The sequence below is a fragment of the Pyrgilauda ruficollis genome, unplaced genomic scaffold (assembly GCF_017590135.1).
Source record: "Pyrgilauda ruficollis isolate IOZ18807 unplaced genomic scaffold, ASM1759013v1 scaffold3, whole genome shotgun sequence".
NCBI lineage: Eukaryota > Metazoa > Chordata > Aves > Passeriformes > Passeridae > Pyrgilauda > Pyrgilauda ruficollis.
Window position 1 is genome coordinate 21,917,878 of NW_024524377.1, and position 25,680 is coordinate 21,943,557.

Sequence of the window (25,680 nt, forward strand, 5' to 3'; positions counted from 1 at the left end):
TTTGTGCTTTCATCTCAAATTCTTATTTATGTGTTTTATGGCTTGGGAGGGGGATAAAGCTGATTTTTAAGTTTATTTTGTGATTGTTACTTTGCCCAGTACCAGCCAGTGAAGTTCATTCTCTAGCTGATACATTTAATTAAAGAGGAACTAGAGCTTGTTGCACTTAGGGAGGTGCTTAGGTGCATGCAATTTCTTAGTGAAACATGAATAGCATCTCTAGATACTTAAGAGAGGCAGAAAAACCTGTCTAAAGAAACAGAAATCATCTTATTTGCATTTGCACAAATGAATTGAGAGTCGTGTGAACTGTCAGCTGAATTGCATTAACATGGTTGAGAGTGCCCTGGACTAAGTGTTGGAGGGTAATGCCTGATTATTGGTGGTATCTTGTGCTACTTGTTCATCAGTGCTCTGCACAACACAGCCTGGTGCTCACTAAGCTTCCTCTGCTACAAACACAGGCCACCAAGGATTGCCAGAAGCTGAATCTCTGACGTTCCCAGTACTTCCTCCTTACATGCTTCCTCCTTCCTCCACCTGCTTTACATGACTACATGAAAGGAGGTGCAGTCTTTATCGGGCAGGTCTCCTGTTTGCCTGCCCTCTCCAGCTCCAGGGAGAGCTTTGCAGAGAAAACCAAGTTAAGGGACCAGGAGATGCAGTCAGGGAGGAGAAAAAATACTTGTTTTCATCTTTTCTGCTCCCAGTAGTTATTTTACCCTTTTTACCCTCTTCTTCCACCTCAAAGAAAGAAGAGTGAATGGTCCTGTGTGTACTTGCTGAAAGCTACCAACAGTTGTAGCAGTGGGACTTCAGTCTGACAGAAGCAGGCCGTGCTGGGTCATGTTTCCCAGGCACTATGTCCCTCCTATTTCTGAATACACTTCTCACAGATTAGTGGTGACACTTTATTATCAGGCAGGCGTTGCCTAGAGTTTTTTATGACTTATCTGACAAGGGTATCAATGCCTGCACATTTGCTAAAAGTTAGTCCAAGACCAGCATTTTATTTCACCTGAGAGATGCAAAAAATTTAAGACTGTGTTCTGTGTGGATTTCAGTCAAGTTGCCAAGAGGGAGAACATTTGATGGAGAACTTACCCAAAATGTAAAAAAAAAACTGTAGCCAACTTTTTTTTGTATTTTTGCAAGTTGTCCAACATGAGACAACATGGAGGCCTTTCAGCCTGCTTTCTCAGAGTGTGGATGTTCACCAAATTAGAAGGCATCCAAAGTTAGTGGTCACTTATTAAAAATGCTGGCCATTGTGTCTGAATGTGAAATGCCATCTCACTAGCAATTTCATGAGGTGGGATCAGCATGAAATTCAACCACAGGTCCTCTGTTGCAATGTGATTTCAGTTGACAATCCTTATACAAACCCACCTTTTTCAGTGGCTTTGTCTCTATGGTGCATAAGCACACATAAACCAAAAATTTGATCCAGATGAATACTTCCCCTGAAGGAATACTTCTCTACTTCTTTTTTTATGTGGTAGTATTTCTTTGTCCATTAGTAGGGTTGGTATTCTTTGGTACAGATGATTAGAAACGCTGCAGTGTCATTTTGCATCTACACAGAGGGCTATGGATGCTTTCTCTGAAATTTACAGCGGTTTGTAAGGCATATTGAGAGGGCCTTTAGTAAGAAGTGAAGTATTCAAATGAAAAAAACAAAGAGATTCTCTTTCCTACTGAAATAGTCTGGCTGACTGTTGACTATTATGGTTGAACAACACAGTCTATTGTTGCTTAGACTCGCAATTAAAGCATGTTTCTCATCTCAGGTTTTTTTTGGGAGCACAAGAATGAAAAGCTTCAGCTAGTTTGCAAACACACAGCACTGCTAAATGTCCACTATAAAAAGGCGGATTGCAAAGTTATCTGGTAGAAAGGTTTGTTAGTGCAAAACCAAAATTCTTACTGACATATCATACAGCAGCACCTTCCATTCCAAAAAAATGCCCCAAAAGCAAGACAAATACAGGTACAATGCCTAGAGGAAAAGGTGTTCTCAAGACCCTGCAATTCATGAATGTCTGGTTGTTGGCATCAGCATGGCTCTGTGAAATTCTGAGTGGCCACAGACCTGTTTCTTTTAAGGCATCCTACGCTGATAGTCAAAAGTGGTTATTGGTTTTGCAAATTTAATCCTTGAAAGGGAAGAAATCACATCATCAGCACTTCCTGTCCTTAATATATTATTGTATTTATAGCTCTCTGTGGGTGCAGCTCCACAGGAGGCTGGAGATGGGGGAGTGAGAAGAAAACATCTGGAACAGATTTAGTATTTGTGGGAGTCTGCGCTTATCTGTCCAGATGCAAGGAAATCCCCCAGGACTCAGAGAGTTTTTGCAGCAGGGCTCCCTATTGGGCTGGTTTTGTTAGTGCTGGGGTGCATGGTGTGATCAGTATGCAAAGAAGGGACAACTGATATTTAATCCCATAATGAAATACCTCATAGTTAAGTTGGGAATGTTAGTTTCATGATTATCTTATGAAATACAAAGTGCATTTGAACTTAAACAAGTTGCAGGTACAAGAAACGAATGTTAAAATGTTATGGACAGTTTCCACATATTTCTTCTATTCTGTGTGAGCAGTTGAGTGACACAGAAGAGGTGAGACTGACACTGGTGGCTCATTATTATGTTACAATAGATGAACTAATAATTTCCCTCTCAGGGGTGCTCTGATGAATCTGCTCTCACATTTTCTAAACCACAAACTTGTTTCTTCATCATGTGTTCTTTGTTTAGAACATTTTCAGTTTATTTAGATTATTTATGAATACACACATTTTTTGACATATATTCAGTGCCCAAATATACTTTGATTTTTTTTAAAATGTAATTTAAAACAGCAATCCAATAAGCATTTTCATTTGTGCTCTGTTAAACTGGGATGGGAGTTTGATTGTTCCTGCTGGTTTTGTTTGTTGTAGCTGGTTCCTTCTTCCACACTTTCGTTATTATCCTGCCCTGGCCTTCTCCCAGTAGTTCAGAAGATTTCCTCTGTGCAGTGTTGACAGTAGCTTTGAGTGGCAGAGTCAGTTGTGCAGTGGTACCTTTTTGGAGAAGGTACAATTGCCTTGCTGGGGTTGCACAGGGCAAGGGATGATCCCCTGTCAAGAGATGGCCCCTGTCAACCAACCTTTGGTGCTGAATTTTCTGCACTCGAGGTGAAGAGAGGGGACACATATCTCATCGCAAACTCCTTAAGATTCTCCTTTGCTAGGACGCCATTTAGTCAAGAGCCAAATGTAACTCTGTAGCTTTTTTTGAAGTATTTTCCTATTTTCCCTTTGTTTGCTTGAATCTGAGAGATAGCCAGGTGCTGTAGAGCAGGCTACATAGCTGGATCAGTCTTGTCAAGAGGGTGGATACCATGACGTATCTGTTTATCCCAGTGTACTAGTTGGTATTTCCAGTCTTTACAGAAGCAAACCTTGTCATTTCACAACTGATTCAGTAGATATTCAAGCTCTTTATAATTTTTTACTGCATTTACATCATAGTGGTGTTGTGGAGAACCCTAAGAACTTGCAAAGGACCAGGGGAGGGTGTTGTAGCAGATGACTACTCAGAAAACGTCTTTTCTTATTTGCTTTAGAATGTTAAAAAAATCCTAGCAGCTGTGTAGCACAGAAAGCAAGGGATAACTGTATAAAGGGGATAGGTCTCCTTAGGCTGAACCAAGGCAGTTTGAATCTGTTCATACTGTGCCAGTCACATGCCATGGATAAATGAGGCCAGTGTGAATGACTGCTGTAGGCTGATCCCTTGCCTGGTGGTATCTATCCTGTGAGGCTGTTAAAGCATGTCCATAAATAACCAATGCTATAGAAAATTATCTGAAAGACTGATTTTAACTTTAGTACTGTGTCTCTGAAAAGCCCAAGAATTGATTTCAGAAAACGTATAGATGAAATTTTCCTTTCTATAGCTGAAAAGGAAATACTGACTGAGAAGGAAGCAGAAGGGCAGGTCAGTATTCTGTTGAACAGTAATGAAGTTCATGCACATGAAAACAGATGCCAGCACATGCACTGGTGAATTGCTTTATCTGAACTAATTGGGATCTCTTCCTTAAGAGAGGCTAAGGCTTTCACCAGTAGTGGATTTTTTTTTCTCTTCTATTAAAATTCACCAGATAAGAGACAGAGGAGGCTGAAGTGTCTGGCAACAAAATTATATAACTATTCACCTTGGGGAAGGTAAGAGCTTCCCCCCAGCTTCAGCTGTAGTGGCAGGCTGTTCATGGCTGCTCTTTCAGCTGTATTAAGTGAACTGGTCAGTTAATAAGATCCAGTTCTCAGGGAAGTAATTTCCATTGTCCTTACTGGGAGCTGGGTGGGGAGTCTGTCTTGAGGTAGAAAAGTTGTTTGTCATCGCAGGATATTGTGGCTACCATGATAACAGAGCAGCAGCACAATTTGAAAGGCACTCCCTAAAAGCTGTGTGACATCACTGATACAGAAGCTTAGTGGGCAGTTTGCCTCTACTGGTGTTCACAGGCGGTGCAGGCTCTTACTTCTGTGTTGGTAAAATGTTTATCAAAATTAATACTAAAAAAAAATTAGTTGTGAATATTCAACAGTTTTCATAATGCATGCCAATGCATTGAGCTGTGAACTGGGATTAATTATATTACTACATTTAACTGGGGCAAAATTCTGCATTGAGCCTTTGAGAAGACAGCAGCAAGCTCTCGCCTAAGGCTTGAGAGGAGAAGGTGGCAGGGGTCTGGGGCTACAGGCCACTGTACTTACTTCCCATCTCTGAGATTTTATACTTCTGCTGAGATCTAAAGGTGAGATAAAGTTGTTGCCCACCTCAGGCTGAGTAAAATGTTTCTGGTGCCATAAGGTAAACATTGCACTTGGGTGCTTCCTGTGTCCAGTCAGGAATGATATACATGCAATAGTGTGCTGCAGAGCTTGCTGAAATCTCCCTGCAAAGCTGCTTAGTGAGTGCAGTGCTTGCACCAGAGGAAATCACTCCTGGGAAGCACTTAGGGTTTTAGAGCCTCTTTAGGCTATTTTAATGCTTACCTAATGAGAGTAGAAAGGAACAAGCAGAAGGCTCTTATCTCGTGTATAAAGTGAGCACTGGGAATGTGCTTTGGCAGATTGCCCATTGATGTGTAAGGGATGTTCTGCATTTGTCCACTAACCCAGTGGAAGACCCTCTCCAGCAGCTGGCACAGTCCTCCACGTGGCCCTCTCTGCCCATGTGGTGCTGTCCCTTTGGGTGTACGGGGTGGTGTAGGCTGCTAGGAGACCAGTGATCTTCAGGATCTGCATGATCAGGAGAGGTGTCAAATCTGTACTTTTCAAAACAAAAGCTACTCTTCCACTGCCTGTATGTGAGTTAATCAGTGATGCAGTTTTGTGAAAGGAGAACTCCAACGGTGGGAATATCTGCTGAGGTTTTTTCCCACAGCACAGGAAGGAAAAATGTAAAAAGTGGTTGCTTGAAGTTTCACAAGTTGGGCTTTGGGTGAGAGAAATTTTGCTTGAAACAAACAAGTTGTTTTTCTGTTTCATTCTAACTGGAACCTGAAAAGCAATTGTATTACCATTTATTGTTACTTTGCTGTAAAAGGATAGCTGGTATTGAATGGGATTGGTCTTGAAAGGCTGTGATTTGTAAAGTAATTACAGTTGGGTTTTGGTTGTTTCAAACAGATCAGCTCTTAAGGACAGCGAGTCAGCACTCTGACAGCAGTGGCTTTGCTGAGGACTCTACAGACTGTTCTCCATTCAGTCAGCTTCAGGTAAGGTTCTCATCCTGTGGCTGAAATACTCCTGATTAGTGTGAAACAGTAGGGGAGGGTAGGAGGGATGTTGATGTTTGACTGCTACTGTGACTGTCAGTCTAGATCTATAAAATCATAGTTTTCAGAGCTGGACCTGCCAAGTCCCTGTGTTCAAATTTGAAAGCCTTTCTGGTAGGTTAATCTGGGTATACTTGGGACTGGAATAAGGTGTAAATTCAGTATATTCTGTTTGCTGTTACTGGTGTAACTTCTCTCATTGTCAGTTCCTCTCAGTAGTGGGTAGAGATTAAGGTCTTGAAGGATTATAGCTATTCTGCTGATTTTTACCTTCCCGCTGCCCATGTTCTTCTCTCCCCCACCTCCTGCATTTTTTTCTTTTTTTTTTCTTTTTTTTAATTATAACCGACAGAAAATGAAAACATTTTCACACTAGCTTTGCTGTGAAAATAGACTAATTTTAGTTGATCTTGACCTTCCACGCTCTTTCTTGTTCCAGTTTCTTTGATCTTTGTCCCAGAAATTGCTGTGATGCTGACCAGAGACCTCGTGTCTTAGGGAGAGCTTTTGTTCCAGCCTGGTGTTTAGGTGTCTGCTCAATACACATGCTTGCACAGCATTGTATCTGATATTTTGGAGAGCTGTTCTCCTGGTTCTCCTAAAACATTCACACAGTAATAGCCACGATTTGATTGGCCTGTCAGTCAGCCAGAGAAAAGCCTTGAGCTGGCCTGTTCCCAAGGCCAGCTATTCCTGAGACGTAGACCACAGCCCAAAGGAATAGATGGGATTCTGGGTATCTCCAGCAATTTCATTTCTATAGCTTGTATCTGCTGAACTGTTTCTTATGTTACCATATGTTTCTCCCTTGTGGCACACCAAGCATTTTAAAAGCTGTTTGGCAGTTACTAGGAAGAGTTTTTTACCCTCTTCATCCATTAGTGTTGCTTTTTTATTTTGGTGCTGGAATTCTGGGGTTTCTGATTTAGTAGTTCTTCAGCTGAGTACCAAAATAAAAGCCAAGTCAGTGTTAGTCTTTATCTCCCTTAAATATCAGCTTAATGCTGTCCAAGAGCAAGAAAGGGAGTAAAAATGAATAAAGGGAAAAATGATCCTGTGTCCCTGCAAAGAGCATAACCATCTGACATGCTTGTTGAGCTCTCTACAGAGCTGTGAATGCACTGAAGTTGACAGGCATGTTAGAAGGTGACTCAGAGGACAGTTGGTCACTCCTGATCTTTATGTTGGTTGTAACCTGATTAAGAGCCCACTGAAAGTATGTTGCAGCTAAGTACCCTTTCACTGGAATATTGCTGGAGTTTATCTGTGTTGGCTGTAAAGGGAAGAGATTTTTCTGTGTTCTCTTACGCTGTTTTGAAAAGGTGTATTGAGGCTGCATGAGGTTTGTGCCATGGAGTTGCTAGGCTCTCTTCTGCCACCTTCACTCCTTGATTCTGACCAAGTGCTGAGCTGAATTCAGAAAATATGGATGAATGATTCAGCTAGGGAAAATGAGAACTTGGCAGCTGGAGAAGAGAACTTGTGAAAATATGAAGGGGATACAGAGGAGTGTATTTCTTAAAAGTATGGTAATTTAGTGCCATCTACTGTTAAATTACTGGCTCTAGCACCCATAGCCTTCCTCTGAAACTCAGGAGAGAACTCAAAATTTGAACCATATTGCCTTTCATCTCTGACTTCCATAATTAAAATTTCTGAGGGAGATTTTGATATTGAGATAGGGTATTCTGCAGAGGGGTTTTGTGTTACCATAGAAGCCAGAATTCTCCATCCAAGTTCTTATGCTTTACTCATAATTGAACAATGTGATGGAGGATTATGACACAGATAGACACACATGTAGCCCACATGATTTCCCACCTAAACATTATAATATTTTGCTCATTTAGTACCTTTAACTTGAAAACCATCTGAACATGCACATTCTTTCACAATAATTGGTAGCTGTGCCAGTGAGTGCAATGTTAAATATGTACTTGTGAAGATGACATTCATGGCTGAAATCTTCTAGATGTTGGAGAAGGAACTATTGCCTGACAAACATCATAAGTAATCTCTTTAGAAGGAACTAATAATTAATATCCCAATGGCAGCAAAAGCCGCAGAAAGTAGAGATGGGAAAATTTCTATTTCCTGCATCAACTATGATAAATTTCCAAGAGTGTACTTTATACCACATACTCTTAGGGAAATGTCTTGTGCACTTGTAAATACAGCAGTGAGTCAGGCCAGCTTCAAGAATATGCTTTACAATTAATAGATCACTTCTTTTTTCCATTCTCTTAAATGCTTTTCCTGCCAATTGTTACCTATTAAATTAGCAACTCCCTCATTTATGTGCTCTGGTTTAACTGTGATTTAGAATAAAAAGGGGAAGAAGTATCAGGAGAAAGGAAGAATGGGCTAATAGTACCGGATGTGGTCTTCAACTGAGATTAACATCCTAATGTGATATTCTGAGTCTTCAACAATTCTTTATTTAAACAGGCTTCGTTTATGGGCAGACTGGTTTTCCCATTCTTGGTGATGTCCTGTAACACAGTTTCACTACAGTCTGCAGCTCTCCTCACTTCTCTGTGTACATTTCCTAAAGCTACCCTTCATTTCACTGTTGTGAACCTTTATAAATGGGAAATGCTTTGTACCATGACCCAGCTATCTGTTTGTCACTACCTAAAATACTAGCATCACTACTTAAAATACTAGCATTGTATTCTTCTTGCTCTTACACTTTTGCCACTTCTATTCTTCTTAGAATATTGAATGTATTGTCAAATCAAAGGTATGTGTGGAGAATTTTCTCTTTAGAAAAATAAAAACCTCCTTTTGGTGCCATACTTCATTGTACTCCTAAAGTATCTGATACTATGGTTTCTTTGTTCTTCTTCACAGTTTTTCGTGCACACTAAGTGCATTATTCTTTCTGCTCCTCTCCAGTGAAGGTGTTCTTGGACTTTTGGCCTGACTCCTGAGAAGGCAGTAGTTGAGTCTCCAGTACATTCATTCCTCTGCTTATATCTTTCCTAGGTTCAGGAGTCTTTGCAGGGCATGGGAAGCAGTGCTGACAGCTGTGACAGTGAAACAACTGTGACATCGCACAGTGAGGAACAGAAGACACCGATAGCCAAGGAACTGCCCTGCTTTGATAAGTTTGAGGAGGAGGAGGAGGAAGATGATGATGAGGAGGATTATGACGATGATGAAGAGGATATTATCTCTCAAGTAGAGAGACGAAAGGTAGGGGCATCTTCTGATAGCAGAAGGAGTGAAGACAGAAAAATTAGTGACTGTAAAACTGAACAAAATCAAGGACAAGAAAGCAAGTCATCTCATATATCAGAGACAGTCCAAGGAGAGGTTAGCTCTAAAGAGGAAGACATTTCCAGTGAGCAAAAAGAATCAGACCTGCTGGAGGAAGGCAGTGTGTTTGAGTTTCCTCAGTATCACACACACCATATCCTCAAATCAATGCAGTCTCTGGAAGGTGATGGCTCCTCCACATCATCTGTGGACAGAGTTCAGGTTGCCTTGCAAAGAGCTGAGATGAGGATCATCAACTCACCTGACTCCAAGGCCAGGTGCACTCTGCTTAAGTCGAAAGATCTTCTGAGGAAACAGAGACTCTGGTTTGCTGAATCGGGCTATCCTCTAAGGCGGTCTCAGTCTCTCCCAACTGCATTGCTGAATCCAGTGAAAGTGGTGTCCTCTGTGAATGTCCAGTTAACTCCAGGAAAAGAGACTCTCTGCAGTCCTCCTTCTTTCACCTACAAGTACACACAAGTGGAGGAGGACAAGGAAGCAGCATCTGGGAATGACAGAAGTGAGGATGAGGCAGCCTCCAGCCATCCTGTGTGCAAATCCACTCTGTTTATTGCGCCTTCGTCCTCCAAGAAAGAGGTGCCCCAGGCTGGCCCCAGCAGGCTGTCTGAGGAGCTCAGTCCCACTAGGGTACAGAGCTGCCCCCTGCACATGCCAGCAGCCATGTCCCGCTCCACGTGTTCCCTCCATTCCCTCCCCACGGAGTGGCAGGACAGGCCGCTGTGCGAGCACATGAGGACGCTCAGCACCCACAGTATCCCAAACATCTCTGGCTCTTCCTTCAGTGCCATGCTTTCCCCCTTCAGCTGCCCCTTCTTTCCAAGGCATGGAGTTCCTCATCGTCCTCCTGCCATGAACCCACCCTCCACTGTGGAGATGCAGCTACGCAGGGTCCTACATGACATCAGAAACTCTCTGCAGAACCTCTCGCAGGTAAGAGGAAGCCTAGTTTTGACCCTGGACAAAGGGGCTCCTTATTTTATCCTTACCAAACCAAGGTGATAACCTGAATGTTCCTTTGTGTAGTTCAGCAAAACTAAATCAGAATCAACTATACTAGATCAGGAAAAAAAAAGATATTTTGTTCATGTCTGATTTGCTACTGTTTCAGGAGCTTCTGTTTAAACAGGCAAGTTTGAAGTGTTCAAAGGTGGGAGATTTAGATATTTAGATATTAGGAAGAAGTTTTTCACCCAGAGGGTGGTTGGGCACTGGAACAGGCTCCCCACAGAAGACACAGCACCAAGCCTGATGGAGTTCAAGAAGCATTTGGGCAATGCTCTCAGGCACATGGTGTGACTCTTGGGGCTGTTCTGTGCAGGGCCAGGAGCTGGACTTTGATGACCCTTGTGGGTCCATTCCAAGTCAATATATTCTGTGATTCTATGATCATCTTTTCAATGCTCCACTCCTTTTGCATTTAATGTTTTCTTGTTCCAGTTGATCTAGAGTGATTTTTTTCCAGTATTTTTTATTTATTTGGCTTTTACGGATATGCTTGGTTGGGAGGGAGGAACAGTGTACTCTTTATCAGCTATTATTTTGTTTTAAGATGAGAATCATTAGATTTAGATTTAAAAATGCCTATTTATAGAATCACAGAATGGTCTTGTCAGTCCTTTGATTTCTCTTCTCTTTGACATCTCATCCAGCTGTTAAAAGTGCATTTTTTTCCTTATAGTCACAAAGCTTCAATAATGATTGTCAGTGATTGATCTCTGTGTGTTTCTGTGCTGTTTCATGCCAATCTTTTCCACTTGCACTCTGGAGCTAGCCAACATGTTCTTGATACCATCAGTCTTTTATTAAGAATTGATTTTGTCAGAGCATGTGAAATTTTGTCCATCTCATCACTCAGAGAAGAAAAGCTTGAGAATGCAAGCACGTAAATTTTACCAATTTCTGGCACACCTTCTGCTCCTCCTCTCCCGATTGCCAGCTGTTCCTCCTCTGCCATCCTGGTTCTGCTGTTTTCTTAGGTAGTGATCCAACTTAGGATCCTGCAAGCTCCTGCAGGAGGCTGTGTGGGCAAGGCAGTTACAGACTGTGCTCATTTATGTATGAATATGTGAATGCTATTCAGTTGTAGACCTAAAATTTCTGTGCATTTAACCCAAGAGCAAACATGCGCCTGCCTGCACCATATTGCAGGTGGGAGGCTGTAGTGGCCTTTTTTGGGCCCCTGTTATTTTATTGACTTTGCCACTTGTCAGAAGTTAGAGGTGAGCTCAGTCTTCCTTTGGTTCTATCAGCTGGCCCTGCTTCTCAGAGCAAGATTTGGTACTGTGACCAGCTCTGCAGCAGGAAGCTGTGGTCACCTGTGTTTTAAGTCAACCATTGCTCAAGGTGCTGTTTGTGGTGTGCCTGGGAGAGAGTGTTTGCAGAACTTAACCTTCTCTAGAGAATTCTGCCATGTGTACCAATTGCAGCCTTGATCTGTGTAAGGTTACAGTGCGCTCAGTACTTCTACCACACATACCATGCTAACTGAACCTGCTGAAAAAGAAGTCTCTGTATTATGTCCAGTACTCAAGCTGGTTCAGTCAAAAAAAAAAAAAAAAGAAAAAGACATTGGAGGGGATAATAATATTTAGCCCACTTGTTGTTCTTCCACCATATTTTGTCTGAACTAGTTTCATTTTTGGGGCTTGGTCCTTCTTGCAGAAGAGATTGGTTTGGCACATAGCATACTCAATGGCTAAAGAAAAAGTTGAGATGTTTAAATATATGATTCTGATTTTAAGAGGGAATAAGGAGGACTAGATAAGTTGCTGATAGAACAGGAAATAGATAAAGCTGGCAGAGGAAAGATAAACCCATCCCCTTGATGTGATCATGTTGGAGCAAAACTTCTCTATATGAGTGAACATGCTTCACATTTTCCATGGCATATAAATAGTCCTTTAAATTCTTTCAAAATTATATTGGACAAGCTGTGTTTCATGTTTGAGAAGGTAAACATTTTTGCTGTTTCCACTGTTCTTTGTTGTGCTGTGTCTCTACATGTAACAAACCCTGGATTTTATCTGTTTGCTCCATATGTTGTTGCAACATGCAAATAGAAATTCTTCAATCTTGTTTTCATGAGAGATCATTAGCAAGCTGGGGTCTTTGGATGTAGGCAACATAGTGAGATTGAAAACCAAAATGAACACAAATTTCCCAAACTAAGAAATTAAGAAAATCCCATGACAAATTTGGCTATAATCAGGATTTCAAAATGGGACACAGTTTAATTTGCTCAGTTCTGGTTTTGGAATTGTTCTTTTTGTCATTAGCTAAGACAATTGAGACTAATAAGTTTTCAAGCATAAATTGTTGCACGTGTCAGTTAAGAAGTGGTGCTGACATTTTGTAAGGTTGCCTATTTGCAAGACAGTATTTCCATGGATTTCAGAAATCTCAGTGCCAGAAAGGTTGTGTTTTAGTGGCTGCTTTTGGAGTGTCTGGAAAGGATGCCTTTCCCATTTCAAATTGTTTGTTTCTTCCTCCTAGTACCCAGTGATGAGGGGTCAGGATCTTTCAGCTGCCACTGGTTACACTACTCAGAGATCATCAATTCTACCTCTCTACGAAGTAAGTGACCCTGTTTATGGAGTGGTACTCAGTCAAAATAAAATACAAGGAAACATCCTAAATGTGTCACAGATTGTGCTAACTTTGGGCCGTTCCTTGTATTTGTCCTCAAGAGAGAGCTTCCTGCAAACAATGTTAAAAAGGAATTAATCTAAATACACTTTCATGTGTTTGCTTGTATGATACCACTGAAAATGCTGTTTTCTTGAGTCATGATGATGGCACAACATGCAGCTTCCATCATGTGCTGAAGTTGCTGAGGTGCTATTAACTCAAAGGGCTCATCTGGGCAAATGGGGCTACAGGATCCAAACTAACTTTAATTCATTTTCCCATGTAATTCATTATTATATTTTTATTTCCCCAGAATACTTTCCAGGAGCTACAAGTGGTGAGGAGAAATCTAAATTTATTCAGAACCCAAATGATGGATTTGGAATTGACAATGTTACGTCAACAGACCACGGTTTATCAGCACATGACAGAGGAGGAAAGGTAAAATGACATTTAAAAAAAAAAAAAAGAGAAAATACTCTGGCATATCAGAAAATGTGTTACTGCTCTTGAAATCAGCAAGAAATCTATTTGTTTCAATTTGAACAGGGTTGGAGATGAGGTTTTTCACCAAAACATTATTTATATCTTTATACATCTTCATTCTAGAGTTTTTTACTCTTTATTTCTTCCAATCCCTATTTCTCACTAATGAATTTTTTTTTCTGCATCCTTTCTCCAAAGTGATTCTACAGCTGCAGATTTTGAGGGTTGCTATCATAGGATACTTGAACTGAGTGGAATATCCTATGATATTGCAGGGGAAAGAAATCTTAAAAATTTGATTTTAGATCACTCCCATCTTCATAGATGATGATTGAAAACCGTAGCATTCAGATGCTTTTCCAACTTTCAGTGGCTACTCAGCAGGCTACAGATGGCATCCATATTCTGGTTCCGAGTGGTTGTGCTCGCCAGGAGTTACAGCAGCAGCAGATCTGGAACAATTTTTGAAACTGATTATATATTTAGTTTAGTTGAATCAGCTCTTGGCCTATCACTTTAAAAGTAAACATGTTTGAAATCAGTTGGCTGCCTTAGACTGTGGCTTCCTGGCCAAAAAGTAGTTGTGCATGCTGGGGAATCTATAACCACACAGCAGAAGTAACATGTCATTACTGCATTACTCTGTGGTGCTTGTTCTTATCAGTTTTAAATTGAATTTGATTAGATATATGTAGAAATACTGATTTCTTCTGCATTTAAAGCTAAAATTTTTGGAGAATGTTCTGTGGTACACTATGTGGTTTTGTTTTTTCTATGGACTGATACATCTTTTCTATAAATGGAAAAAGACTTCTGTGCCATGTAGGCATTCAGCTGACATTTCTGTGTTCTGCTTTGAATTCCCTTGTACAAAGTCCTTTACCTGTGGCACTGTCCTGCTCACCTCTTTGCAGCTGAGTGCAGTGAATGCTTTTGTTCTTTTTGTGATGCCTTGCCGTAGATTCGAAGCCGATCAGCTGCAGAGCCTGAGGAAGTCCGTCCGCATGGAGCTACAGGAGCTGGAGATGCAGCTGGAAGAACGTCTGCTTGCCTTGGAAGACCAGCTCAGAAGTCTGCACATGTCTTCACCTTACAGACCTCAGGCACACATAGTAAGTATTAGTTTTGCAACGACATTGTTTTTTCTCAGTGTAATGTTCATCATAGAATCATAGAATAGTTTGGTTGGAAGGGACCTTTAAAGATCATCTAGTCCAACCCTCCTGCAATGAGCAGGGGCAAATAATAATTCACAAGTGTTATAACTCTTAGAGTGGGATGGAATCTAATGATGCCATTGGTATCAGGGGTCATATTTTCTCATTTTCAGTCAGTATTTCACCTTGGGGAAAAGGCATGTGACTTTGTTGGTGTTCATACATATCAACACATATCTTGTGGGGTTTTAGGGCTGAGAAAGGCAGACCTCTTCTGTCAGTGCTTTCTTCTTTTTCCTCTTCTTGACCCTGAATTTTCAGTTTTGGTAGCTAGGGCTTAAGTCTAAAATCCTTGGAGCATGGTGATGGGCTTTCTGGAGTTCTACACTGATTTTCTTGAGAGATGAGGGCAGAGAAATGAGACATTAACAGTGTTTCTCTCCCAAGAAACAGGGTGTGCTTTCTCTCTAGCTCTGCCAGTCCGTGGGAACAAAAACAAAAACAACAACCAAAAAAAAAAAACCCACCCAAAACGAACAAAAACAAAACAACCCAAAAAACCCCCCAAAACAAACAAAACCAAAAAAAACCACACCAAAAACCCCTGCACACACAAAATAACCCCAAACCAAAACAATAAAAAGGGGAAAATCCCATGAAAATCCCATTTTTATGAGTTTTTTCCTCTGTTGCCTTTTGTAGCTCCTTCAGATGAAGACATGGCTCCCTGACAAGCAGTGGGAGAAGCTCTGCTCCCACAAACACTCCCCAAAAGCACAAGAAGGGGGATAAAAGGCCTTTGTCTGTGTATATTGGTGGCATGGCAATATACTTTCTCTTATTTTTCACTCAGCGAAAGACTGTTTCTCGCTTTTTGTGCTGTGGTTCTGTCGTCAGCCAAACAAAAGAAGCGCAGACAAAAAGTGTCACATCTTCTTCCTGGGTTTCATTTCTCTTTCTTAGCCAATCATCTTCTCTAGAAGCAGCACAGGCACAGGCCACATCTTCCTCTTCAGTATTTTGTCATGGTGAAAAAAATTGAAACCCAAGAACAGGAAAATATGGTATTACTGTGATCTCAAGCCAAACTTGCATTCTTTGAACCATATAAATAACTTTTTATTTGTAAATCCTTTTATAGAAGAGGGCCAGCTTTAAAAATGACTGAAATTAACTTTCTCCAACAAGCTTCACTTCCTGTTTCTAACTTTCTGGTTTTACAGAAAGTTGTCTAAGATACAGCATGTTTAAATACTAGTTTCTGAGAGCTCCAAGAAAGTCCTAAGTACATTAACTTAACTTAATTTTTCAGGGTATGTATGGAAGCAGAAGTGCTGATAATCTGTCGTGTCCTTCTCCATTGAACGTCATTGAACCAGTAAGTGTTTACTCTGTGTTTTACTGATGAAAAGAACCAGGAAGGCTTTACTTTAAAATACGTTGCAGGAGATTAATTTGACACATAATTTTAGAAATGCTTTACTGCCTTAAATAGCTTTGTTGAAAACAGCTGCAATTTTCCTTAAGCAGGTTTAACTATAGGTGTAAGTGGCTGTAGAGTCTTGTTAGCTTTTAAGAGGAATATGTGGAAGTGAGATGTTTTTTCATTTAGTTAATACAAATGGTGGTACTACCTCATGAATTTTCTAGGGAAAATTACTTTTTATATTTCTGAGCATTTTCTGCTACTGAAAATAAGTAGTTCAAAAACTGCAGAAAGGAAAGAACAAATAAAAGAAAATCAAGCCCTTACGTATGTGTCTGTCAATGGCTCTGGCAAGATGTGTACATGTTGCAAAAGTCGGTGGCTTGGGGAAGAGCCACAATTTTTATTTATGTTGGCTTTAAAAAGGCACATTCTTTTTCATGATCCTCTTTGTTGCAGTCATAAAGGCAAAGGATATATTTATTTTACAGCTGTATTTGTTGCATGGAAGGAATGAGTAAGTGATTAAATAAATAGCAAGAAAACATAGTTATGTCTGTGTGTGACTTTTTTGTTTGCTTATTCCGGACTGTTTCTTTTCTGAATCCTTAGGTCTCTGAGCTTATTCGAGAGCAGTCATTTCTGAAGTCTGAACTTGGTTTAGGACTGGGAGAGCTTGGACTGGAAACTCTCCCAGCAGAAGGTACAGAGTCAGTATTCTCCCATGGAAACTCGGATTCCTCTTCAGTGTGCTCTGGTCACACAGGTAGAAAAGCCAAGAGTCAAAGCAAGAAGTTGTACCGAGCCTCTGTTGCCTTAACACCAACTCCCCCGCTGAGAGCAGGCACTGGACAGCCGGTGGAAAGCTCTGAGGATGTTGCAGACTCCAAGCCAGAGGTGGAGCACAAACTTGAAAAAATCCCTCTCATGCCTTCAGTTGATGAAATCCACAAAGCAGTGGAGCAGGAGGAGCTGCAGCAAGTCATACGGGAGGTGAGGAAGGAGGGACTGAGATCTGGGATGTTTGAACTGAGTTTTCTGAAACCTAAAGACAAGGCTGGCTGTAACTCCTTGAAAGAAAACACTGAGGTTTTCTCTTCCCTCTCCAGCCAAGGCTCTGTACTGTTCCTGTGCTGTGTCTGAAAGCTCAGAACATGTCACTAGGTGTTGGAGCCACAGCTCTGTTTATGTGCAAAGCAGTGGACCTTTTCTTCAGTGGTAGTGGTTAGCATGTACATTAATAGCTAAGTATTAGCTATTTTAAATTTATATATTTAAAATTAAATTATTAGCTGGCAAAGAACTTGCTGTCTCTACTACTTGGTTAAGCAGCAGTATTTCAGATTCCCAAGTGAAAATTTCTGTCATGTTTGCTTGTTAAAACTGGAGTTCATTGAGTGGTGAAATAATGTTTCTGAAACAATGCTGTAGTAAATACTTAGTGTATTTTCTAGTCCCTCTACTGCAACCACTAAGGACTATAGGAATGTAAGTGAAACAAGCTGAAGGCAGGTGGGAAGTTATTTCAGAGTTTGAGTGATTTTGGACCAATTGTATTGGACTGGTTTTATTGGCAGTCAATGAAAGTGAGGAGTGCTTGATTATTTTTCCTGTGGGCCAAGTTAAGAAACATGACTAAAACTATGTGTTTTGTTAGTGGCAGAAAAAAGCTCTCTGGCAAGTAATATAACTGGGGAAAAGAAGCCAAAGAAACTACTTGTTCTGAAAAGAAGCGTCTGTGAAAAAGTGGACCGAACTTTGCTCTGAATACAGAAATGGGAATTGAGAATTTGTAGATTTTATTCCCTCTTCTTCACAAGAGAAGGACCACTTAGACTTTAGCCAAGGGTCACTGGACACTTAGCCTTTAACTTGTCCCTTGAAGCTTTTGTATGGCTCTGGTATAGACCACTGAAGACTAGGTAAGATGTCATGCTTAGAAATGTGCAACAGGCCAGGCTGTAACCCCGTGGTACCTTCCAGATCTGCGTGTGTTGAGGCTGTGGATAATTGGAACCAGCTTTACCTGAGCTTTGTCTGTGAAATGGATGAGATGCATGCCACTCATCAGAAGAGTGGCACATGAGATATTTAGCGCAGTGATCAGAAGCACTTGCACTGTGCTTCTGATTCTGCAGTGAAGCCAGGATGGCCTTTGTATCCAGGCTGTCTGTAAAAATGCACATGTCAGGGCAGTGGTGTCATGGTGGAGGGTTGCTAAAGGAGAAACTGAGATAGGAAGGAGAGCTGTATTTCAAAAGTACTGCAAAAGCAGCAGAGACAAAAAAAAGTACGCTGAAGTCAAAGGACAGAATTATTTCAGTCAATATTTTTTCTGAGGTTAGCCTCTGTGACAGTTCCTCTTTAGCTTCATTAGTTGACAGCAAATAAAGATGTGTACTCTTTGCAGAGAGATTGTTATTTGGGTTGTGTGGCACTGAGGACATTGTAATGCTGAAAGAATCCACACTGGACTGAGAGGCTACTATTCAAAGATGAGTAGTCAGCAAACAAGCAAGCTTGACTCACTTTGTGAATATTTGAGCACACAGAGAGATTGTCCCTCAGTTTAACTTCGCTGGCAGTGGGTTCTGGATCAACTCAAGATTCCCAGCATGAGGAGTTTTGCAGGTCAGAGTGGAGATGTGTTGGCTCAAAGAGCTTGGTAGATTTTGCGGAGCCGGAACATGCTATTAAACACATATCAGGAAAATCTTGATTGTTTCATAAGAGTTAAAACAGAGCATAAATTGAAATGATGCCTTGCTTAAATAGCCCTGTTGTTAGCTAAGGAATTCCAGTTTCATTGTCAAAAGAAAGAAATCTGGTAGGATGCATTCTTGATATATGCACTCACAAATATTAAACTCTTGCTCATTCCTCCCATTCTCTGTAGCTGTGTGACCTTGTGTTGGGAAGGGAGAAGCCAGGCAGTGGGTGTGATATGCGTGGGTGGGCTGTAATGCACGTGAACTTTGACCTGTAACTATTTGTTCCGTGAAAAAACCCCATGGTGTTAACTTTTGGCATTAATGGACTAACTCCCTCGGAAAAACATTCAGCAACATGAAGTGTTAAAATAGCAAACAGTAGCTCTCTGGATGAAATACAGGCTGGCCTCCACAGGATTATCACATGAAGCACTTACTGCTTGACTTGTGTAAGTCACAGGGTCACTAGGAGTTCCAGGAGGCTCTCTCACCTGGTCGTCTCCAGTATTAAAGATGTGCTAGTTTAAAGATCTTTCTGCTTATGAGCAGTGGAAGTTCTGATTTTGCTAACAGTTCTTCATTATAAATGACACTTAATGAAGTTACTTTAAGGAGATGTATGATTTCCCTGTCATCATATGCTTTAAGAGGCTGTAATGAGTCTTAATGGGACAGAGATGTTCTGGCAGAGCATTATCCCTTTTCCATTTTCCATTCAAATCTGTGTTAGTTCAACATCCCTCAAAATGTCTGTAGGTTGTTCACATGTGCAGGTGTTGGTTTCCTCATCTTGAGCATGAAATCTCAGCAGCTACTGCCATGAAGAAGTGGCATGGGAAGAAAACAGAGTAGGAAGCAATTCTTCTAATTATAGAAAGTTTACTTCAAGATCAGAAGCATAAGCACTGTGAAAAGCCTGGTTCCCATTTTTCATTGGTCAATGAAGAGTACCTATCTCCAGATTTGCAACAAGTGGTGCATTTCACTCTCAATCAGTTCTTTATTTAGCAGCAACATAATATTGCAGTAATGGTAATTCTTTTCTAGGAAGAGAGGTCATTGGTTTACTGTTGTAAAAATGAGAGTGATACTGTGTTTTCAATGCAATATTGAGTACTGGTGTTTTATCAACGTAGTAAATGTGGCATAAATGAGTGATTTTCTCATTTTTCAAATGATCAATTTTTCATTCACTTGCTAAAAGTAATTGATGGAGCATTCATTGACTGCTTTTCTTCTTCTGTACAGAGGAAGCCTTGGCAGGGGCTGTGCCCTCTGCAGAGCAAATAGAAGGTGCACCTTACCCTAAATCATTTATAATGAAAAAGGCAAATATTGGCCATTGGTCACAACACACGCGTGGCACTGAGTCACTGCAGGAGTCAGTGCTGGCTCAGCACACAGGAGTGACCTTGCTGAGTCTGGAGGGGAGGAAGCAGAGGCTGTGAAAAGAGGCAGTGGAGGGTGGCCTTGTTGTCGTCCAGACAGGAAGGTGAGAAGCAGAGATCTCAAATAATCAAGGTCAAGCCAGAAGCTGTTGGTAGAGCTGAGAATAGAACAGGAGCTGCTTTGCTTCCAGTCTCTACTTTGTTAAAAGACTGTCTGTCATGCTTGATCATTTACTTGCTAATTTGGGAAGTTTTTATGAGCTTTTTTTTGGAAAGTGAGGTTTATTTTCGTCTGTCTGTTGAGAGAAGGGTACAAAATGGCTGTTCTGTAGCATACTCACAGACCCACCCCATGGGACACTGAAGAAGAAAGGTGGAGAGAGCACTGGGGCCTCTCTTATGCCTTCTGGACAGTTGGGGTGCTGTCTGCAGGTTTCCCTGTGCCTACATTTCTAAATCCCAGAGCCCTTACTATGCTGACAGTGGTTCTAAAGCTTTGTACATCAGTGTGTGCATCAGCATAGACATCCTCTGGACTTTCAGCTATTGTTGAAACAGGCTCTATTGCACAATGGCTTTTCTTCTGTCTGTTAATCAGCAAACAACCCAACTGGAAACCTGTTTCCCAATAATATTATAGTCTCTGAATTTCTGCTTGATGCAAAGTAGTAATGAAATGAGGAACTTTGCCACACTAATGGTTTAGGGATTGAATTGCCTGCCAAAGAGAACAAGGGATAAATAACCTGCTGCTAATGCTGCTGCCACCCTTCTGACGTTGTTGCTTAATCCTTTTGACGCACCAGGAAAAGGGGAGACTAACATGAAAAAGAAAAATGTATTGCTTAACTGGGATGCTGAGTGCTTCTGTGTGACCTTTGGCCAGGCTCTGGCTCTTACCCCACCTTCTCATAGTTGTTGTCCTCCTCTGTCCTTGGAACTGCATTTGACTTGTCTCTCCTGGAGACCGTCCAAAAAAATAAGTTGGTGCCAAAGATTTCTTGTACTTGCAAGAAGCCCATACTGTTTTTCTTTGTCATTCCCTGCTCTTTTCCAGCATAATACGCTCTTGTAGAACTGTGTTCTGCCTCCTTTTCTCCTTTGTTTTCTTCACTGAAGCAATCAGTGCTCTGCTCTTTTTTGTTGTAGCGTCAGCCACACTCACATGCCTGCTACTGGAAACTCCTAGGTGTGTTTTATATAAAACTTAATGAGTAAATGCTTCTGTCACAATCCTGTGAAAAATAGTCTTCACTGGCATAGATTAAACCCATGTGGCCTATTGATGATGTGAGCAACTGCTGAAATTCTTTGTCTTTCCTGCTGAAAGTATGCAGTTAGGATTTGTCTCCTTTTCAGTTATTTGAAAACAACAGCTTATGTGCATGGACTTGGACCTGTTCTGTTGTGTAATCCATTTGTGAAGGAAATCAATCCTGCCTCCCTTTTCAAGAGAATAACAGCTTGTCAAAAAGTAGTGCATTTGGGGTGCTTTTGATGTATATATCCTAAAATGTTATTCTTCGGAACTTTGCATAGTTGAAATTTATTCATTTCTTGGCATAAAACCAGATATCCTATGTGTAAAACATAAATATATTTACCATATGGAAATATAGAACTAGTTTGGTTTCGTTTATACAATTTACAAGAACTTCAAAATTACTTACAGTTATTTTTTCATTCTTCTAATGTTTTTTCCAGTCAGTTTTGAAAGTTGAATTTTAGTGGTGCATGTTCATGGTGTTCAAACATATCTGCAATATCATTTAGTTTTAACCATTGTTTATGTAAATTACTGGCCTTTAAACTTTGGCTAATCCCTTTCAGATCAAGGAATCTATTGTTGGTGAAATAAGAAGAGAAATAGTAAGTGGATTGTTAGCAGCTGTATCACCCCAAAGCAGATCTGCAACTGCAAAACAGGATGCACAGCCATGAAACTGGTACTACAGGTAATCTTTGGAGATCTGCAAGAACCAGATTTTATTTTTTTTTTCAATTGCGTTAAATGTCATTCTTTGCTTTGTTTGCATTTTCTCCTTGAAGCATAAGTGATCAAATTTGAAGTTCATTAAATACAGAGAATACTGATAATCCTGGATAGATTTGGAAAGTCAGCTGGTTGGTAGTTTGGCCCATTCTACGGTCAGTTTTCATAGAGTGGTCCTTGATTTTTAGTTTCAGTGTGCTCTGTGATGACTTTTTATGTGAATACATCATGCAAGAGGATTTCTGCAGTTTGCCTGCCTTAGATATGAATAGTATCAAAATACATACTTGAACATAAAAGACTTCCAAAATCTAATTTAGGTCCTCATCTTCCTTTTTTTTCTCTAAGGTTGGATGTCGTCAGAAGTGCTGTGGGATTCTGCTTTGGGCAGCACCCACTGGTGAAAGTGCCAAGTTGGTTTTGCTTCGGGAAGTGTTAAAGCTGCTGAGATGGGCTACTGTGTTTGGCACTTGGTTCTCCGATGTGGACCTTTCCTTGAGTTCATCTGTAAGGACTTAGACACTTTACTTTCCTTAAAGCATCCGCAAAATTGTGTCACTCTGAAAGGTTTTGTATTTATTTGTATGTCCCTGTTGTAAATTTTTATGTAGCTAATTTCTTTGTCTAATGATGCATCATGAAACTTGAAGATTTCCAGACGTAACCAATTTATAAATAACACGTACACATTCAGCCTAGCTTTTTAAAAAAAAATAGAAAAAACCCCACAACAACCCCTCCCAAAACACTGACCTCTATGAGGTATTTATTGTGCAATAACTGATCCACTTTAAGAGCTTGAAATAACCAATAATGGTTTCCACTGCTGTTACTTAGTGCCGCTTCAAAAGAAGGAAACAATCCTGTTACACAAATTGCTGTTAATTCTTGAGGCGGTTACTATTAGCAGAGTGGTAGAATGACATGAGGTTACTCTTAAAACTACTTAAAGTTCTGACACTGAAAGCCTTATCTTTGTGTAGAAAACAACTTTTAACTAATTTTATTTGCTTCCTTGCTGTTTGCTCATCCCTTTATAGGAAAGTGCCTTATTTAAGCACTGGGGTGGTTTTTTTGGTGTTGACTACTTGCAGTCATACCAAGAGAAGTTCTGCTTCATATTAACCAAAATGCAATAAAAATGCTATGTTCTGAAAGCAATTAGGATTTGCAACTTGGAATGCATGAATGACCTTGCTTATATTGTGGGGAAAATGGAAAAAAAAATCTCTTTTTCTTCTCCATCCCTCACGGAGTGTATTTTCAGTCAGCCTGGTGAATATCCGATTGTTCCAATGGAGAAAATTGGAAGTCATTGGAGTTTTTATGTGGTCAAATAGACATTTAGTGGATATGTAATATCCCTTTTGGCTGTGCTTGAACTCTCTTTACTCCTTTGCCTTTTCCATCTACTAAAACTCTTCACACTATGTCAAGGTCTTTAATCAAAATAGTTTCAAATATTACAATATTATATGAAAAAGTTTATAAAATTTTAAATTGTGTTAGGAAGACACACAAGGGCTGATTTCTTTAAAAAGTGTATATTAAACCAATAAAATATTTATTTTGCCTATAATTTGTGTCAGTGTTTTGAATTATGCATGGTTTAGTCTTAAGCAAAATAAGATAGATTTGGTCAAAGAGTACACAGAATGGGGAACAGCAGGAAAGCTTAGGACTTGGCTTTGCAAAAAGCTTTCAGATATTCAGGGACCCTGAAATGTGAGAGCAGTGTTGCCACTTAAAACCACTGTCTTAAAGTTGTTGGCTTCTGTTGCTGGTCCAAGAAGTTGATAGGTGACCTCTCATCAGAGTTTTTCTTTGTAAGTAGAAGCAGGGCTTTCTTGAAAACCTTATTCTGCACATTGAAAAGCTGAAATACAAACTCTGGCAGCACTGATTCGTGGCAATCCATACAAGGTGGTAGTTGCAGTAGATTTCTGCCTTGCTTTGCAGCTTGCATGAGCACACAGCTCCTTTCCAGAGCACCACAGGAGATCAGCCAGCCAGACCCACATGTCTGCAACCTTCCTTTGCAAATGCAGAAACCCAAAACCTACTCAACCTGCTGCCCTTGTCCCCCAGCCAGATCAATTAACACTCTTGACCACTTATGTAGGTCCTGTGCCTTTGAGCTGCTCAAAGCGACTTTCCAAGAAAGGTGACAGCTGCTGCTCTCAGGGGGTGATGGAGGAATGCACTTCAGGAGATGGTGGCAGTTGAGCAGGAGCATGGAGACAGCAGCCTGACTTCCTGCTACTCCCCCAAGAGAAGTCACTTGCTGGTAACATCCCAGAGTTTCTGAGGTACTTCGTGTAGCTTGTAAGAACATTTGATCTCAGCAGTGCAAATCCTAGTGTTTAATATATCCTGAGAAATGAAAAATACTGCCAAATTTTCATCCAACTGATGGAAGTCAGATTTCTGAGGTTTGGCTATAATTTAAAATAAAGACATTTCAAAATGACGCTTCTAAAAACTGTACTAAAATGAATGGATATAAAAGCACCTGTTTTTCCATAATCCGGGTAACAGATTTTTGCCATTTTAAAGACACTTCCAGCTAATATTTTCTGAGTGACATTTATATGTAGGAATGCCTATAAACTGTTTAAAAAAATTACTTTAGTGGGTCTGTCCTATAGGTTAAGTTGTGCTGGTATCAACTTCTATTGGCAATTGTTTGTGCCTTAGGAAAGGCCATCATTATTGAACACATGGCTATCCTGGGTGACTTATCATAATGGTTTTCTGAGCATGGACAGTTTTTATTTTGTTTAATGATTCAGACTGCTACTTTCCTTGCAAATTAGTGTTGTCTTTTTTTCTGCCAGCCTGGAATTTGATATGGATTATATGCAGATTCAGACAGATTTATTAGTGGCTGATAAATATTGGTCGACCAAATTTGCGGTGAATAAAGGCAGACAGTATTGCCAGAGATATTTTGCATGCTTTTCTAAAGTTTGCTATGACAGTGACCTTTGTCATTGCCAGTTGGCTGTAGGAGTAACAGGAGCACCCACCTGATCATGTGGCTTAAAGCCTTTTGCCATTGGTGGCATTTTGGACTTTTCAGTCATGGGTTGGTAGCACCAGGCTTGTTGGAGACAGACTGGGCTCACTGGCTAAAAGGGGTAAAGGATTCTAGGGTTGGTAGTGGTGATTTGAGAGGGCTTTAAGCTTGGAAGGAGGAGGGAGATAAGACCAGACCAGGCTCAGCAGAGATGGGCCTAGGGCAGCACGGCAGTGCTGGGACGGAATCGATATCTCAGCTGACGTGTTTCTACACCAGTGCACACAGTGTCAGTAACAAACAGGAGGAACTGGGAGCCGTTGTGAAGCATGGACATAGTGTCCCTCACAGAAATGTACTGGGATGACTTGTGTGGCTGGAGTGCTGCGATGGTGGGTGTAAGCCCTTTGGGAGGGACGAGTGAGGAGGCAGAGGCAGCAGGGTGGCTCTGTACATTAGGGAGTGCTTGTTCTGTGCAGAGCCAAGGATAGTGATCATAAGGTTGAGTGCCTGTGGGTGCGAGTCAGGGGGGGCAAGGCAAAAATCCTGGTGGGAGTTTGTTACAGACCATCCAACCAGGATGAGGCAGCAGATGAACTGTTTGATAAGTGCCTGCCTGACATTTCACGATTGTTGGCTCGTGTTCTTGTGGGAGGCTTTATTTTGCCAGATATCTCCTGGAAACTCCAGCAGAGGAGAGGGGGCAGTCCTGGAGTGTGCAGAAGAGAGCTTCCTGACACAAGTGGTAAG

The 25,680-nt window shown here is 40.8% G+C and overlaps 2 protein-coding genes across 5 annotated transcripts in view; both read left to right on the top strand.

Annotated features, from left to right (window-relative positions):
* Positions 1-25,675, top strand: part of ITPRID2 (ITPR interacting domain containing 2) — a 42,738-nt gene extending 17,063 nt beyond the window's left edge. For 2 of the 3 annotated variants that reach the window (XM_041472847.1, XM_041472846.1), the window contains 9 exons: positions 5,693-5,781; positions 8,830-10,053; positions 12,616-12,696; positions 13,064-13,191; positions 14,198-14,348; positions 15,706-15,771; positions 16,432-16,812; positions 21,749-21,873; positions 22,260-23,484. In XM_041472847.1, the coding sequence (XP_041328781.1) occupies positions 5,693-5,781; positions 8,830-10,053; positions 12,616-12,696; positions 13,064-13,191; positions 14,198-14,348; positions 15,706-15,771; positions 16,432-16,812; positions 21,749-21,859 (2,231 nt within the window). In that variant the 3' untranslated portion in view covers positions 21,860-21,873; positions 22,260-23,484. Of the gene's footprint in view, positions 1-5,692; positions 5,782-8,829; positions 10,054-12,615; positions 12,697-13,063; positions 13,192-14,197; positions 14,349-15,705; positions 15,772-16,431; positions 16,813-21,748; positions 21,874-22,259; positions 23,485-24,033; positions 24,221-25,585 lie in introns of those variants that run through there. The other variant, XR_005955562.1, reaches the window with a different exon arrangement.
* PPP1R1C (protein phosphatase 1 regulatory inhibitor subunit 1C) overlaps positions 24,251-25,680 on the top strand; it is a 55,244-nt gene continuing 53,814 nt past the window's right edge. The window contains exons 1-2 of one of the 2 annotated variants that reach the window (XM_041472849.1): positions 24,251-25,051; positions 25,601-25,675. In XM_041472849.1, coding sequence (XP_041328783.1) covers positions 24,947-25,051; positions 25,601-25,675 — 180 coding nt within the window. In that variant the 5' untranslated portion in view covers positions 24,251-24,946. The other variant, XM_041472850.1, reaches the window with a different exon arrangement.